Genomic DNA, 18,415 nt, shown 5'->3' with positions numbered 1-18,415 from the left:
TGAAGTGTACTTCTCTGTTGGAATTGTCAGGAAAACACAACAACAACAACAACAAAATAATTGCATAGACGACAGCCACGGGCTATGCCTGGATGAAAGTAGGCAGAGTTAAGCAACCATGACAAAATGCATCAGATACTCGGAGACTGGCAGTGCATACTGCCTGGGAGAATCCAGGCTTGGGAAGGTCGCTCTCAGGTCCCTCCTCTACAAAGAGGTCTTGCTAAAGTTGAATCCCTGTAACCTTGCATTTTCCAGTCACAAGGTCATGGGTTGTGTTGCTTTGCTTTGCACTGGGGAAACACGGATAGTGTGGCTTGCTGGTTAAGAACAACCTCAGACCAAACAAAGTCAGGTAACGGTCCCCTCTCTTGCTGTGTAACTGGGAAAGGCTCGTAGCCTCCCTGGTGGCCTCCGTTCAACGACTCTAGAATGAAGAGAGTACTAGGACTTATACCTCGAGTATAAATAGTCTTGATTATTCTGTGTGCTCACATTCTGCCCGCACTCACAGAACATTATGGGTGACGACGGTGGAGGATGGAGACAGTAAGGCTAGAGTAAGCATCCTGATACACCGATTTTATAAATAGCGGCCTACGAGGGAAGGCGTGGGGAAAGTCCCATGTGCTTAAATCTCTTTGAAGTACCTCCCATCAGTCTTGTTACCACCCAGTCGGTGGTTCTGTCTGGTAAATAGCAGCCAGTGGACAAGCAGACCTTTTCCCTCTGGCGGTGCTATGGGTGTGATTTATGATGGGTGATATTCTGTGAATGCTTACCTTTCACCGTTTTCGGTGAATACTTAACATGTGCCGTAATTCTTGTACCACTCGAAGCCGTAATCATGGCCCCTCAGCCCAGGGCATGCAGCATCTCGCATGTGCTTCTTCTCACTGCTGCTGTCTGTCACTCGTTCTATAAGGAGAACTGCCAGAAGAGGGTAGTCTATCCCATCACATGCCCCCATACATTGGTTTTTTATGTGTCTCAGGGGGTCCCTAGGTTTTCCAGATTTAAGCAAGTGAATGATCCAATTGACAGCCATCTTTGCACCCTTGAGAAGTGGCTGGCTTGCAGAGGGGTCACTCCACGGGAGCACCCACTGTTTCACTGTCCAACACTTGGATCTGATGTCCTTTTCTCTTCTGGAAAGAACGCCCACTGTGAGAATATTTGCCTCATTTCTGTGGATAAGGAAGATCTTCCATTTTCTTTCTTTGCTTCTTGATTCTAGAAAGCCGAGCACCACGCCTTCCTATCGGTCAGAACATTGACTGTCCCTTCTTCTCCATGACTTGATAGGAGTCTTCATGGCTTGTCCTTGCTTACCCTTGACCTTAAGGGTAGAGTTGACCGTCTGACAACAAAGCAGAGACCCAGAGTTTGCTATAGTAGCTTCTTTCTTCTCAGCATAAATTTGCAGAGTCATCGTTAATATGCTTCCTATCCTGGTGTACATTGTCTTTGCTATATTGGCAGTTCAGGTGTATAAGACTGAACAGTAACTATAATCCTATAAGATCTACAATTCACTTCTATAGGATATTTTTAAGGACAATCTATCTTTGCCCATATCTTACTTATTTTGACATAAATATATACATCCACATGTATTTGTATGTGAATATGTTTTGTCACCCAGGTGATTGGAAAATATTACCTGTGTCACAACCTCACCATTAAAAGATGCTATAATATAGATACTATAATTAAAGGTTCGTAATTATCACTTAGAAAAGCTAAGCTTGCTCTCTCCTCACCCCCTCCCCTTTACCCCCTCTCTCTTTGTGTGTGTGTGTGTGTGTGTAAGAGGGAGGGATCAGAAAAAGGATAAACAGGTAGAGGGATGAAAACAGAAGAGAGTAACTTGCCTATCCACAAAGACTTGGGGCAGGTATACCCTGAGAACAGGTTTAATAACATAGTGGTTAAATATTAATTAGAAAAGAAAAGAATAGTCATAGGGTTGTCAGCAAAAGTGGAAAGTGAAAATTAAACCAAGTATACACAAGTATGCAGGCTTGTGGGTATGTATAGTTTATGTATTTGCCAGAATTAAACATCACGCCATGCCGGCCTGACCCCCCCACCCCACAACTTCCCATCATTAAAATGTAAAAGGATATAGAGTCAGATACACAGTTCTTATTTGTAGAGGCAAACGGCCTGCTGGACAAAGCCACATATAGTCCCTAGTGGCATTTTTTTTCTCACATGGAAATTAAGAAGGCAGCCCTGAGCACTAAGTTCTGTGTTCAGTGATTTCAGCAGCACAAATAGAGAAACCAGTATGTCTAAGGAAGACTCCAGTCGAGGTTGCATTCAGGGGCAGAGATGTCACAGCAACCCAGGACTTGGTGCCTGAGTTGACCCATGGGCTTACGTTGTTTTTTTGGTTTTTTTAAACATACATTAAAACAAAGGTGTAAATTTTAAAAATGGTCGCAGATAAATTCAAAAGCTCCTAAGTTCACCAGAGAGCTTCCTCTATAAACCTGGTTTGGCTCTGTGTTGACAGAAGGAGAAGAGAGTGACTGCACAAGTTTGCCGTGAGCTTCTCGGATACAGAGCTTACTCTGAGAATAAGGCTCATGAGGTGACGTCAGAAACCACGGGTCAAGTGTATGACTGGGTGGTAAACAGCCAGCCACCTCCTTCAAGAAACAACTGTATCTGCTCGGGCTCCCAGACAAATGCTTTATCAGCCTGCTGACCTCACGGGTGCACGTGCCTGTCTGCTCTAAGGTGTCCTATCTTCCCAGTCATCTTAGGAATGACCCACCTCTCAGTACATAGGCTCTGGCTGTTGAGACACAGGGTATAGAATGCGGAAGTGAACAGCAGCCAAGCGTACAGCTTCCCAGTGTGTACGCCAGGCACGTAGAGAAATACATTAGGTTTGAGTGACAGCATCAGCAACTAGCTTTTCCGGTGTGACTTAGTTTTATAATTTGTTCCCCAAGTAAGTCAGTAAAGTTGGCTGTGGTATTACGGTATTAGGAACATACTAATATTTAATATGTTTAGCTTGAGGTCAATCTATACTTAACAATGTAAGAGTCTACTACTGGAATAAAAGAAAGAGAGCCTTGATTTCTCCAGCGTGCCAAGAGTGATGGAAGGTGGGAGAGACAAAAGAGGGTCACTTGTGTGCATATGATTAACCCAGAGCAGTCTAAGATGAATATGGGATAAATTCATAAGAAGAGGGCAGGAGGCAGTGTGACTTGTGGTTTTAGCCTGTCATTTGTACCATTCGAGACATCTGCCCGTCCCTGTGATGCTATATGAAAGAAGAGCATTGCAATGAACAGTAATGGCTAAGGATCTTGACTAAGTCAAGTCACTCACAGGAAAGATACACCCCAATCCAGCTTTCTTATCATGTAAGATGTTGGCCTACAAACCCGTTACCAACCTGCAACCCGTTAGTAAAGAAAGCAGTTACTAAAGACTTTAAGAACCCCAAGTCTGGGTGGTAGTCCAAGCTCATCATGTCTTCCAGTAAGGAAATAGAGAGAATCCAGTGCATAGACAGACAGACAGACGGACAGACTGTTTGGTGTGTATTTATTGTGCACTCCTATTGTTCCCCGGGGCCTTAGTAAGCTAGTGATCATGAGGAGCTTTTGTGCCTTCTTTTAAGTATTGACCATTTCCTTGGCTTACCCCAGCATAGACCTAAGCATCCAAAAGACAAGGTTTGTTCATCCTTCCGTTACTTGGAAGTCTTTATGTCTGCTCTTTTAATGACATCAGTCATTAAACTATGAGGGACATATCAGTGAGTTAGAGGGACATTTTTTGAGTTGTCCATCCACCTCCATCTGTCACCCCTTTGCTCTGTGTTTCCTGTCCATTGATTTCTTGCACAGGTCACCCCACAGTGGAAAAGGCTGAGCTCAACTAAGAGGCTGAAGAAAAGATGAGACAGGAGTTAACCTGGGCTAGACTAGGTGGGGAGAGGGGTGCCCCCTTCACATTGGCTCTGAAGTTCTGTCTGTCATCATTTCCCTTTGACACTGATCTGTCAATCAGTGTGATTTGGCAGGGACTTGAGTTTTCAAACCATCTATATTATGGCTCTCTCTCTCTCAAGAGCTGCGGACTGTTGGATGGAAGAGTAGGTTACAGAATGTAGACGCATCCAGCAACACACATAAACACATAGGGAAAGTCACTGAAAGACACTTCCACACTGAGGAGAACAAGTGCCACCTGGTACTGCTTCTGTTCCACATCGGCCTATATCACTCTTTCTGTGGAGAGGCGTGGCTTCGCTCCTCACCATTCGAAGGTTCACATCCTCCTCAACAGATGAAGAAATAATCGGGCACTGCTCCTTGCATTATACACTTGTTTCAAATGTTCTTATTAATTTCTTCTCAACAAGAGAGACTTCATTTTGCTGATTGGGTTTCTTTCAATCCAGAAAGGCTTACCCTAAAGGTAGCTCCCTGAGCTGTACTTTTGGAGACTCTCCAGCTCTCTGAAGCTTGACCCTCCTACCGGCCACCATCCTGATCTGTGCTTTGGCTGGTCGGCTAACTGACCCCATCCTCCTATCAATCAAGTCTCTATTGTATAAATGTCTACATGCCTCGCCACCATGAGGACGGATCATGCAGCAGCTTTGGGCTTGACCAGCATCTCTGCCCTTCCTTTTTCAAATACTGGGTGGAGATTTGTGGCTTCACCCCTACGGCATACATGGTTGATTAACTCAGCTAAATAATTAATATTGGTTGGCTTAGTTTATTTTTTAGCGTGCTTTGTTAGAGTACAGTACTTGCCATACTCCCCAGCCAGCACATTTGGCTTATTTAACATAGAAGTGTGAATCAGCATTTTGTAGCCTCTTTGAATAGTTTTCATGAGCTCCTTGAGGTTTGGTTTTTTTTTTTTTTTTTTTTTGAATCTCAGTTGACATGATTTTGAAGTCTAGAAAGATTGCTTACTCACATAATAACTCCCTTAATAAACGATTATGGATTGAGGTGTGGAGAAGATGTAGGAGACTGTACAGGCCCGTGGTCCTGTCTTATGCACTTTTTGCTATTTGTAGTCTAACTGTGGATGTCCTTCAAGGTCTAGATTAGATAAATAGGTAACTACAAGCATACAGAAAAATTTTGAGCTAGCATAAGAATTCTGTTTAAAATAATACTAGTTTTTTGGGGGGCAAGGGGAGAAGTATTACATCTAAATATCACTGAAGAAAACCAACATTAGCACCACTCGTGTGACTACAGATGGAATTACTTATCTTGTGGTAAATTTAGTATGTTGAGGAACGTCTCATCAAAGCTGTAACTTTACGTCTTCCCTACTAGCAGTGGGAGAGTACTACTGTCTTTCTGTCCACATCCGCACTTGTTACCACCTGTGTCTTGTTTTGTTCTGTTGCAGTCTTCTCAGTAGGTGGGAAATTTTTCTTTCACTTTGTATTCTTCTAATAACTGACAGCACAAGCCACATTGCGTGTGTGTATCCAGTGCTTTGAACTGAATCTGACCTGGAGAGCCATCTTCTAGAATACTTTCCCATTCTAGTTGGGTTTTTCTACCTGGGTTATGGATTATGTTGCTCAGGTGTGTTTTCCTTATCGTTTAACGGTGCCATCCCCACACTGGTGACTGTCACATTTTTTTTCATGACAGAACCCTTGGAAACACAGGCATAGCCCGAGTCTAATGGACTGTAGTCATTTCTTGTGCAGTCTTTTGGTGTCAAATCCAAGAAGCCATTGCGTCTTCTAGGATTACCAAGAGTCATTTCTGTCTTTTCTAAGAAGGCCATAATTGTGACTTAGATTTAGGCCACAGTGCTCAGATTCATTTTCAGTTAGTTTTGTATATGTAAGACCGGTGTTTCACTTCTGATAATATAGGTCTACTTGTGCATTTTATGGTACCTGTCAACTCCAGTGCTTCTGTGTTTGGCAAGATGTATTAAAATATAAAAAGTAAGTGAGAAAGGTGAATCACCCTTTTGTAGCCTCTTTGAATAGTTCTCCTGAGGGTTTTGGAATCCCAGTTGACATGATTTTAGAGTCTAGAAAGAGTGTTCATTCCTATAGTAACTCACTTAATAATCTGTTATTGATGAGAGGCAGAGAAGATGAGGAGACTAATGGTCATTCCTCAGCCTGTGAATATGTAGTTGTCTTTCCGCCATTTTTCTCTTTCTACTCATCAAATGGCCCTGGCAGTATTCTCAAAAACCTGTGTACTGAGAGTTCATTTCTGAGTTCTAAACTCCACACGTGTCATGCGTCGTCTCTTTACACTGGCACCACACTGTCTTGGTCACTCCATCAGTGGGTCACCTTTGGAAATCAAGAGGTGTGAATCCTTCAACTTCCTTTTTCCTTTAATCATTATTTTGTAAATTCCTAATTATGTTTCCATAAGAGTTTATGAAAGCAGAGTCAAGTTAAACAAAAGAATGAGGTAGGATTTTGATACGGTTGACATTGGGTATTCTATTAATTTGGTGAACATTTTTATCTTAATACTGCCTTTTAATCTGTGTCTGTTTATCTAGAACTCTTTAATTTCTTTAATGAGTGTATTCTTTAGGAAGGTTGACTTCAGAGTATAAGCACTGTACTTTTTTTTTTGTAAATATTCTTTCTAATTTGATTGGGAAATGGGATTTTTAAACTTTATTTTATGAGTGCTTATTGAAATTGTATAGAGATCCAATTTTCATATATTGCAGTTTGTCCCCTGTAACCTTGCTGAAGTCATTTATAATATCCAATAGAGTTTTCAGTGATTTTTCTGTCTTCAAGATCATGTCATATACATCTAGATATAGGATTAATTTTTCTTTTCCACTCTGATGCCTTCTACTTATTTTCTTTCCTTGATTATCTTGGCTAGAACTTCCAATATAATGTTATCCTGATGTGCTAAGAAGAGATATCATTGGTTTTTTTCTTGGTTCTGGGGGCGAAACTTCAGTCTTTCACCATTGCTAAGTATGATGTTATTTGTGAGTCCTTATAGATTATTGTGTTGGCTTCCTTTGCCCACTGTGGAAGAAAAGAAACACTTAAGAAACACAGATTATAAAGAAAAGACTTATTTTGGCTCATGGTTTCATGTTCATTGTCTGGCTACATTGCTCTTAGGGCTATGGCAAGGCAGTAGCATCAGGAAAAAGAGGCATAGCAGCCAAAGATCACGAGAGAAAGAGGACGGTCCAGGGATAAGATACACCCCTTAAAGGCATGCCCAAGTTTCTCTAGCAAAAGGCTCCACTAGTGGTTCATTTGGCAATGACCTTAATGGATTAATCAGCTGGTGAAGTTTGTGTCCTTATAAGCCATGTGCATCTCAGTAGCCAGATCTTCACAGCACAGTCCTAGGGTGCTGGGAGGAGTTGAGTATACAGTGTTGTTTACCGAGTTAATAATGTACAGTGCTGTTTACTAAGTTAATAATGTACAGTGCTGTTTACCGAGTTAACAATGTACAGTGCTGTTTACCGAGTTAACAAAGTTTCTTCCTATTCCTTACTCTTGAGTGTTTTGGGTTTTTTTTTTTTTTTTAATGGCAGAGTTTGTATATCTTTTGGGTATTTGTGTATTCTCCATCATTTGAGAAGGTGCTGTAGTTGAGAGTTGCAGTCCTTTATTCAGTTGACACATCTTATGGAAATAGCTGATATTTTAATAATTAAACCTATCCTGCATTACATAATAAATGCCAGTTAGTCATGGTGTTTGACCCCATGTATATGTCATAGGATGTGGTCTGCTAGGAGGATCTTTGAGAATGTTAGTCTCATTCACAAGAGATATACTCATCTATAGATTTGTTTTCTGGTGGTGTCTTTTGTCAGGTTGGAATTGGTTTTCAGCAAAAATCTTTGGCCTTGTAAAATATCAAACTGTTTTAAATATTGAATTATTACTCTCTAGCAGAACATAGCCAAGAGACAGACTGTAGAGTGCAAGCTTTCTGCTGGTGGGCTGTGGTTTCTGCCATTTGCTAGATATGTAATTTTTAAACAAATGATCTAGAATTCGCTTGCTTCTAAACTCATGATAGTACCTCCATCATAGGAACTGGAGACATGGCTCAGAAGTTAAGAGCACTGCTGTTCTTCCAAAGGACCCAGGTTCAATTCCCACCACACACATGGCAGATCACATATGCCTATAACCCCAGTTCCAGGGGACCCAACACCCTAACTTAGTCATACATGCAGATGAAACACCAATGCAAATAAAAAATTAAAAATAAAGAGAACTGTGCATCATAGCTTTGTATTGAGATTAAACAAAGTTATGGATGTTGATGGTCAAGCACTAATAATTACAAAAACCAAGGAAAGCATACCAGCGGTGCAGTGGTGGCGCACCCCTTTAATCCCAGCACTTGGGAGGAAAAGGAAGGCAGATTTCTGAGTTCGAGGCCAGCCTGGTCTACAGGGTGAGTTCCAGGACAGCCAGGGCTACACAGAGAAACCCTGTCTCGAAAAAAAAGAAAACAAAACAAAAAACAAACAAAAAGGAGAGCATACGAGAGGGACAGAAAAGCCCACCGAAAGCCCTGACTAAACCTTTGGAAGCAGGAACCAAACCCAGAGTGGGAACAGGATGGTTATTCAAAGAGAGTTATTTAGCAGAGTAAATATGATCTCGTATACAAGTGAGTGTCATGGTCCTAGAGCTGCCCATTAGGTGGGAGGAAGTCAGTGCAGACCCTGACAAGCAGCATTTCAGCTCCTCTGTGTGAACAGGGTAACTGTGTGTTTTGTTTGTATGTCACTGTGTGCTAGTCTCTCTGAGAGATACAGTCAGTTCAGTAAAAAGTTTCCACCAAACTATAACTTCCTGCTGACAGAACTGTATAAAGGCTGTCTCAAAGGCACACAAAGACACCACTTAAAAATGACCTCAAACGTGCTTTGTTTTGTTATGATTATTATTCTTGAATATAATTACATCATTTCCTCTCGTTCTGTTCGTCCTTCAAATTTCTTCCCATGTATCTCCCTTCCCACCTTATTCCCTCTTGAAACCATGGCCTCTTTCAAAGAGAAAGAGAGACAGACAGACAGGAAGAGAGACAAAGAAAGCGAGCATACAATATAAATACAACCAACTCAATCCACCTAGTGTTACTCTTATGTATTTGAATTCAGAGTTGACTATGTAGCATTGGATACTCCGGGAAGATTCTTTCTCTCCTCTTAGCATCTTTGTTGTAGTGTGTGTAGTTCTTGGCGTATGGGTGGGTCCCCATGAGATACGCCCCCTCCCACATGCCTCCTCTGTTTTGACTCTTTGCAGAAACAAAGCCAGCCTGCGTGTTCAACAGCGTGGAGTATTACGACGGAGACATGTTTCGAATGGACAACTGTCGGTTCTGCCGATGCCAGGGGGGTGTCTCCATCTGCTTCACGGCGCAGTGTGGGGAACTGAACTGCGAAAGATACTATGTGCCTGAGGGGGAGTGTTGCCCTGTGTGTGAAGGTGGGTGAGCTCCCTGGAGGCTGTACAGCTCAGAGCTTTTATTTCAAAACCAGTCTAATTTAGAGGAATCTTAAAGAAGTCCCTGGGTAGTGAGTGGTCTCTTTTAGAAGTTGGTAGTGACCCCTGAGGAGTGCCTGGAAATTCTTCCCTGAGGAAAACTCTGCTTTAAGCACCGTCCTCTGTCACAGGTTCTACAAGGTGACATGTGATTTCCCTGGTTGCTTTCTGTTTCTCCCACACAGCTGTAGTGGTAACCAAGTACAGGGATCACTCTTTGGTCTACACCCTGGCATTGGAATTCCTCATCTCCTGTCCATGGATTGCTCAGCTAGAGTTAATACAGCCATCACCATCTGTCTAGTCCAGTCAGCTCAGACCCAGGACCCTACTGCCATTTTTCCCTGGAAAAGGGGTGTTAATTAGAGTCAAGTTGCAGATGGGTGAGGCAGCAGCAGCAGCAGCTTCAGGACCAGGCATGTGTCACATGTGACTTCTAGGGGACGTGTTGATTCTGTATCCCTCTCTTGTTCAAGCAGTGGTATTTGCATATTCCTGCAGCAGACTCATCCCGCCTCAGCAAGTCATAAGTAGTGAAAATTCAGGCCTACTACGTGATTCGCATCCACCACACCCCATCCCCTTAAGTACCAGAAAGCTGAAGTACATAAAAACCAAAGATAAAACTGACTTTGCAAGGATGCCAGGAGCAATGGGATGCCAAGAGCAATGGTCCAGGAATTCTTTCAGGCTCTTTCAGCCTGCTGTGTCATCTGACCACATACTGTTTTCAGATGGGGTCAGTCACTTGAACCGTGTTGTCCTGATTGGGTCACAGATCTTTAGTCCAGAGATCTGTGACTGTCCTTCACTCACAAAGCACAAGGGCACAGTGGCCTGTTCAGTTCTATACTTTCCCCCTTAAAATCCGTTTGATGTCTGTGCTGTATTTATCATACAGTCCTGATGTCCTGAAGTCCCTAAAGTAGGACATCTCTGTTCCTAACACCGAGAGCAGTTGTTCATAATAATGAGTCCTCTCCTTGCTCGGAAAAAAATATTTTAGCCAAGACAGGAGAAAAGTAGTTCAGGTTTTATGTGTCGCCGAGGATTTAAAAAAAGAAAATTGCTGCAGACTTTTAACTTTCCCAATTGATTGTTCTCTAACCAACCTTGGTTTGCAAAAGAGTCAGAAACTACATCACAGTTAGCGCTTTTAAAACAGATTGGAACCTCTATGTTCATAGTGTTATTGAGCTGCCTGCACAGTCATCTGATTACCTCCCCCTTCCCAGAATTCAGAACCAAGCTCAAAGCAGAGTGGCCTATGCATTGTAATATTTTCTTTGAAGGACTTGAGAAAGCCCTGGCTACCTGAGGGCTATTGACCACATCCATCTAACTTGTGTATAAAACCCTCCGCCTCATTAGAACAAACACTAACCTCTGAACTTGACCTGGGCTCTCTGTTCTTACTTGTTGACGCCAGCTTTGACGTATTTTTAGTAAAGAGAATGGAGTAATCTTTCTATGGTCCTCCTTACAGGGGTACTTAGGGATATTTTTGCATCCACTATTTATGTTCTTGTCAATCATTTCAGAATATTCCTTTTTATGGTAGCCTTGTCTAATTCTGTCCTTCAACCTTGTCTGTTACTTAGCTGCCCAAATTATGGCAAGGAAAATGGTGTAAGTTCAGTCCCCCTCCCGGGGACCCCGGAGACCCATGGGATGTTCAGACCAGCCTTGCCCTGGTCAAGGCTGTATTGAGAACCTTATGTGTTCCTTGCCGGTATCCTTATGGACTTATAGATATTGTCAGAGTGAGCTAACTTAGTTCCAGAAGCAACAGTACCATTCCAGTTCAGTGGACAAGCTCTTTCTGCCTTCCAGAAATCATGGTGAAATCATGGTGTAAACTATTTAATACTAACATCTCAGGAGACTTTCTCAGAATCTCAAATGGGCCTGTGTTTTCCAAGTACCCGACCTTGTCTCTGTCCCCACTCTTTGCCCACCTGAGGAGCAATGGCACCTGCATACCTGTTTCTAGGTCACGTTCATCCTGATACTAGTTTCAGGTTGAGAAGGTAGAAATCCCTTATGACTGCTGCCTTTGGATGTCGTCTCAGGGACCCCTTCGTGTTAGTCCCCGGCTTCCACTGATAGGAGATGGAATAATGTTGAGGGATGGAGACGGGAGGAAACTGTCTTCAGGTGCAGGTACAGGCAGAGGTCAGATTCTCAAGGCTTCATCTCATTCTGAACTCATGCTTTGCTCTAGATCCCATCTATCCTCTTAACAACCCCGCTGGCTGCTATGCCAATGGCCAGATCCGCGCCCACGGGGACCGGTGGCGGGAAGATGACTGTACCTTCTGCCAGTGTATCAATGGAGAACCTCACTGCGTGGCCACGGCCTGCGGGCAGAGCTGCATGCACCCGGTGAAAGTGCCCGGGGAGTGTTGCCCCGTGTGTGAAGGTAAGCACTACAGTTCTAATGAGCATCTGGCACACCTCCTCCTGTTGGAAGAAGCGTTGGCCAGTATGGTCTCGTTTCCCTTTTTTATTTCCTTGGGTGTAATGTCTGCTTCGTGCCGTTACCAGTTGCAGGCAAATTTATTATGCAGCCCAAATTCGTCATTAGGGAGAAGTGTTGCAAATAGAGTCACATGGGCCTTACTCTATCATTGCGTTGTGCTTGTCTGAATACATTACACAGCACAAGGATGCTTATATTTTGACTCGGTTCACTTCGAGCCTACTTAATACCCAAAGGTCAAGACAAGGAAATAAAAATCAGGAGTTAGAGCTGCAACTTAGGTACCGTACTTTCAACTTGCGAAATACCACGTAGCTGAAGAATGCTGACTGCCAGGAGAAAATGCCAGCGTCCTCAAAGGCAGGTCACACAGGCCTGTGCCTCATTCTGAGCACCCATCTGCCTACCACTAAGGCTGACATGAGGCTGCTGGGTTCTCTAATTCTTTGCCTTCTAGGCTGGCTCCCCACATTTGCTGTGTCTTTTCTTGCTCAAGACGAAGTGGCTGAGGCGTGCTAGGCGCCTGTCTCTGAGCCAGCTGCTACCCAGTGCATTTCCTGTACTGTGAGAAGGTACTTTGTATACATACTTAACTCACCCTTACCAGTCCTCATAGGAAAGGACTGTTTATGCTGACACAGCCAATGGGGGAATCCATGCTCAAGAAACAATTTTGCATAGTAAAATAAAGGATAGAAGTAAAAATGTATGTTGAAAATGGATCCTTGTAGAATTTGTAAAACACACAGTTAAGATAGAAAATGATCTAATTAAGGTCTTTTTTAGTATGAACAGTGTGTGTGTGTGTGTGTGCGCGTGTGTGCATATGTGTGTGTGTGTATGTGTGTGTGTGTGTTAATAGGAGGAAACTCCTCCAATGAGGGCTGAGTAACACACTGATCAGCAACATGTCATTAGGAGTCATCCGTTGGATTGCTGTGTTCCTTCAACAGGATATTAGAACTAGGTTTGCCCCTAGGGCCATGACATATGGTATCAAGAAATCCTTTGGTAGTATCTGAATTTTAGTAAATTAAGCATCAGTTTAGTGAATGGAGTCATCAGCCTTAGAAGGACTAGATTTGCTTAAGACCTTAAAAATCATGGGTTTTGTTTTGTTTTTAAAAAGAATGGAAGCTGGAGGACTCTTGAATTGTTGACATTGCCAGCCCTGCCACTGTTACCTACACAGAGTACAGTGGCCAACCCTCCGACTCTATAGCTTCCAGGCGACAGATTTGCACGGACCTCCCCCCTCCCCACCCCCACACACAGCATTTTGAAGCTACAAAGAGGAACGTCTGCAAAGATGTACTGTTCCCCAGTAGACCTTGACAAGACTGGGCTAATGTGGAAGTGCCCAACCCTAAGAACTAAGGCCAGTCTGTTGTCAACCTGGACTATTTATATCCCAGAGATAAAGATGGCAAAACAAAAACCATAATCGCACAGCCCAGTTTTCCAAAAAAAAAACAGCCTTTCTAGCTTCAAGTGGCACTGCCTAGATTCAAAATGAAACTTTTAGAGTTTGTTACTGGGGTGGGGAAGGTGTTCCCAACAAAAGTTAAGTGGACACAGCCACCAGAATATGTGTGCAGTTGATCTTTTAGTCTTGGGTTGTAGGTGCCTGGCTGGCCACTGTTGGGGGGGGGGGTCACTTCCTGTTTGGGTTCTGTGGCGTCTACACAGAGTTCTGACCTAATTCTTGACACCTTAAGAAAAGAGTTATGTGTGAGTGAGCCATTAATACGAAAGCTTAATGGAGAACCACCTCCAACCTAGACAAGACAGAGGTAATTACGAGACACTCCAAAGAGCACCCTGGGGCTGAGTTTTCAATTAAACCAGGGAACAGAAGAGGCATGGGCCGTGCTGAGACGTTGGGGGTGTGGGCATGACACCTGTACCAAACTTTGTGCACCCTTTGTATGGCTCCACGCTAAAGGCCTTAGTGTCCCATTTCAGAGATGAGGACATGAAGGCTTAGTGAGATTACATACATTGCCATCACATGGCGTAGTTGAAATCCCATTTTTATTTTGCTTTTCCTGCTGGCCTTGAACTCCGTGCTTCCCCTTGCTTTATGAATCTTCACCCATTCCTGGCTTTTGGCCCGATATCAGGGAAAGACGGGAGTTGTGTGGTATGGTAAGAGATGATTTGCAGTTTGGGCAATTGCTATACCCATTTGGGATATGATTACCCACAGACCCTCACCCACAGTTCATAACCCTCAGAAGCAGGTCCCCTTGAGACTCAGTCAGAATCGCCTTCTCCAGTCTCCTGCCTCAGCAGCCCTCTCTGCCTTGACAAAGAATGCTTGGTCACCTCCTCGAAACTCCTGCTGGCTCCTCCTTAGTCTCTGTCCTAAGCAAACCTTGCAGAAGACTGTGTTTTCTACTCCGTAGAGAACTCACGTGGCTTACATTTCTTGTTTTGGTTTTTACTTGAGCTGCATAGCGACCTTGGTCTAGGATGGTGGTATTAGCTCTCCAGTGATTGCCACTGCGCGGAGTAATAATGGCAGAATGGCTTTTTCATATTAAATCAAAATTCAGAGACTGATAATGAAAAGTTGCTGATAAGTAATAATAACTATAACTAAAGGTTTTTTTAAAGCCTGTGAGATGAGAGGGTCTTATTCTATGGAGTCCAAGAAAAATATATGCAACCATTTGAAGACATTTTTCTCAGTAGCTATTCCAGTGCATTATTAAGTGTAATTCTGAGTGATCTCAGAATAGCAAAAGAACGGTATGAGATAGGAAAGAAGCAATAACAACAAAAATCCCAATGTGTTGCTGAATAATAAAGGAGCCATCAGCCCAAATCATTTACAGACAAACAGAATTACTGATGTGTGTTCAGCTCAGACCCGGAGTAAACTCCCCCCCCACACACACTTGCATGACTAGAGACGGCCCTCAGCTTTAGGCTTTGTCTCAAGGTCCTCAGAATATAAAATTAGAAGAGTCAACCCTACACAGGTATTGTGGTTTTCAAATGTTGCCGAAATAACTCACAAATTGCCAAATACAGCATGTTAGGTAGGACTTCCAGGAAGAGGGAACCCTGGGGCTGTCATTGTTACTAAAGTCTCCTACCTTCCAAGGAACAGCATGATAGGCTACTCCCACAGGACCTGAGCATGAATCTGGGGACCCTTGAAGACAAGGCTGTCACTTGACAGCTAACTTGACCGCAAGTCCTTAAGTGCCTTATAAGTTGGCACTTAAGTACTCTCAAACTGAAGTCTTAGCAAGTTATTGTCAACACCCAATTCGGGCATACAGATAAGCCTAAGCCATTCAGGCTGTATGCTTGAAACTGACTGAATCCTCTGATTTTGCCTTGCTGGCTTTTCTCTACATTTCTTCCTGCTCACAAGTCTCCTTTGCTTTGTGGTTTGGTTTGGTTTGGTTTGGTTTGGTTTGGTTTGGTTTGGTTTGGTTTGGTTTGGTTTGGTTTGGTTTGACACGGGGTTTCTCTGTGTAGCCCTGCTGGCTATCTTTCTGGAACTCACTCTTTAGACCAGGCTGCCCTCAGCCGCCCTCTCTGCCTTGACAAAGAGTGCTTTGGTCCGATCACTGGAACTCAGATATCAGATATCCACCTGCCTTTGCCTCTGGGATTAAAGGTGTGCACCATCACACCTGGCTATTCTCATTAGTTTTAATTTCACTCAAAAAGAACTAATGCAGAAGCACATGGAATAGATATGAGGTGTAAGTACATACGTGAAGGTCCTTGTCCCTGTCTTTTTTAAAATCTAAATTTTTAAATGGAAAGGACAAGGGGATGGGCCTCATCTTACATGCAGTCCTTAGTAACTAACAGTGCTTGCTCACCCACCATATGCCAGACCTGAGTATAGTGAGAGCAGCATATCGTCTGACCCTGAATCCTGAATGCACGTGCTAGGATTCCAATGTACTGTCATGGGGCTCACAGCCTGGAGGTTATTTAATTAGCTCTGGGCCATACAGCAGGCATATAGCAGTCCTGTGGCCTCAAAGCCCAGTCTCTGGACTTTGCACACACACTTCCTCAGGACAGTACACTGCACTCCAAGAGAGAGGCCACATCCCTGGTGGACAAGGAATGGCCTGTGTTCTTTTGAATTATTACATGATGACTATACGTGAGTGATGAATGATAAATGAACAGGGTCAGCAAGGAGGAAGGAAGGAGAAATGGAATGGGGTAGCAGACTAAGTACTTTCCTCAAGGCTCCTTATCTGAGAAATGGGCTAAGAAGAAAGGCTCACCATACCCAGAGTCAAGACAGCCATCTGGCCCCCAACCAGTTGAAGAAAGGACAACTTTGGGATGCTCGTGTGAAACACATTTTGAACTCAGAATGCAATGTCACCTATGCCTGACATGCAGTGGGCCTGTTGCCCCAGGTGACTTGGACCAGCTTCCCTTTGCCTACTTGGAGGTTATGCCAGGCACACTGCTCTAGGCTCCCTCCCAGTGGTGACCCATTAGGCCTTTCAGGACTGGTGTATAGCCTGAAGTTGGTTCTTTCCTGGTTCACCGACTAAGGTTGAGTTTCAGAGCTTCACTGAGGTGTCCCCAGGCTCAGGAGCCAAAGCCAAGTGTCCTCTTTGATATATGCTGCTTTGGGGGCACACTGTGTGTGTGCAGATGTCTCACTGTGGGTTACTTTTTTACACAGGCAAGAATGATACCTTTATGCCACATTAGTCATTATTGTAATTGTTAATAATTTGGTCATTTCCTTCCCATCCTATCACATACATAAGCTGCCTCAGCCAATTGTTAATGTCATGCAGAACCTATCTTTAAAGAAAAATAAAACAAAAAAACTTTTTTAGTTGAAGGTAAACTAAGACGTTGAAGCAAACATGCTGCTAAGATGTGCGATATACTTACTGAGTAAGAAAACAGATAACTTACCAGTGACACCCAGTACAAGAGATAAGAATTACAAGGTGACCTGAAGCTTGTATCTGCTATCTCATTTTGGGTGTGGTTGACCCACCCAGCTGACCACTATGACCTGAGTATTCTCCTGGCTCATGCAGAGTTTCCTGTGGGGACAAAGGGATGATTCCTGCGACCTTGAGGATTTTGGAGGCAACTCCAGAGTCTATGGCTTTCCAAGAAGTAAGAACTTAGGTCACACTGTTGAAGGTGGTATTCACCGTTCCAATGGCCAGTGAGGGAATTTCCTTTCCTCCCCATTCTTTTATGGTTTTCTCTGATACCAAAGCGAAATTTAATTTTTGTCTCAGAGTAGGTAGGCAAAGCTATTTATAGGCTTTCAAAGTCAAGTGCATGAGGGCCCGTCTTATTATTCGGTCTCCATATTTGTTGTAAGTTTTCCCACAGTAAGTTAAAGCAGCCTTGTTGGTAGAGCTGTTATCAGACATACTGCTGGGTGTCAGGCAGACCCTGTAACTCTGGTCACCTGGACTTCATAAACTCTTATAGAAGAATAAGACATGCACACTGTTTGGGCCCTTCTTCCTCCCAACCCCCAGGTCTCTGGATTTAAGACGGAATGTGATTGAGCCAGAAAATCAACTTTTTTTTCCTTACTCCTGGCTATCTTGGATGTCTTACTTAAGGGCTCATCATGGTTTTGCCTGGGACACCGAGGATTAGACATTAAGCTTGTCTTTACCTGTATAGGGTTAGGTAACCACTTCACCTCAGCATCAGAAATCTCACGCCATGCTCCTCCAGCTCACTGGAGGTCTGTGAGCTGTCAGTGCCTTCCTTAACCTCTGCCCTCACTGTCTCTAGGAGTGGTTTGTTCCTTCTAGTGAATGTTGACAGGACAGTTTGAATCAAGCTGCCCTTCGAGTGAGATTTCAACTGGCCTGCCAGAAAATTCTGTACCAGGCACATATCTGGGTGGGAATTCCTTGAAACAAGAAAAAAAAAATGTTTCCAGCCCCGCCTTGGCCATAACGTTCCTTTCTGCACAGTATCTCAGTTGATTAAAGCTGCTGCCTCAGTAGTGGGGAGTGAAGGGGAGTTGGGCTGACCCCCAGAAGGGCAGGGAAGTCAGAGATGTCACAGAGTCACATGTCATTAGCATTCTGCTACATAACAGGGATCAAAACTCAGTTCATGGGTGGCATTTTTTTGTGCCATCGATGCTACTATTATTAGTAAGCCAAGAATAATAAAATACTTGTAATATCCTCAAGACCGTTAGGCACGCTGTTTCATCTTTTAACTCTGAATGTCCTGGAAACATATTCCATAAATGGGAATTAAAATATAACACAGTCTATTTTCTCCTTGTCCAAATAAGGTCATATGTTGGATGCCAAATGACCGTGTGTTACCCTAAGGTCTTAAACCTAAGTGCCAGAGCACTTCAGTCATAAATTTTTTTGGTACTT

General features: G+C 43.4%; 1 protein-coding gene across 3 annotated transcripts in view; it reads left to right on the top strand.

Annotated features, from left to right (window-relative positions):
* The window catches only part of Crim1 (cysteine rich transmembrane BMP regulator 1), a 179,351-nt gene that overhangs the window by 103,576 nt on the left and 57,360 nt on the right, over positions 1 to 18,415 (top strand). For 2 of the 3 annotated variants that reach the window (XM_029471628.2, XM_021186083.3), the window contains 2 exons: positions 9,311 to 9,493; positions 11,775 to 11,972. In XM_029471628.2, coding sequence (XP_029327488.1) covers positions 9,311 to 9,493; positions 11,775 to 11,972 — 381 coding nt within the window. The remainder of the gene's footprint in view (positions 1 to 9,310; positions 9,494 to 11,774; positions 11,973 to 18,415) is intronic. The other variant, XM_085833189.1, reaches the window with a different exon arrangement.

The sequence above is a fragment of the Mus caroli genome, unplaced genomic scaffold (assembly GCF_978045245.1).
Source record: "Mus caroli unplaced genomic scaffold, Mus_caroli_1 scaffold_18, whole genome shotgun sequence".
Lineage (NCBI taxonomy): Eukaryota > Metazoa > Chordata > Mammalia > Rodentia > Muridae > Mus > Mus caroli.
The sequence above is the reverse complement of the archived record's forward strand: the minus strand, read 5'-3'. Positions and strand labels throughout refer to the sequence as shown.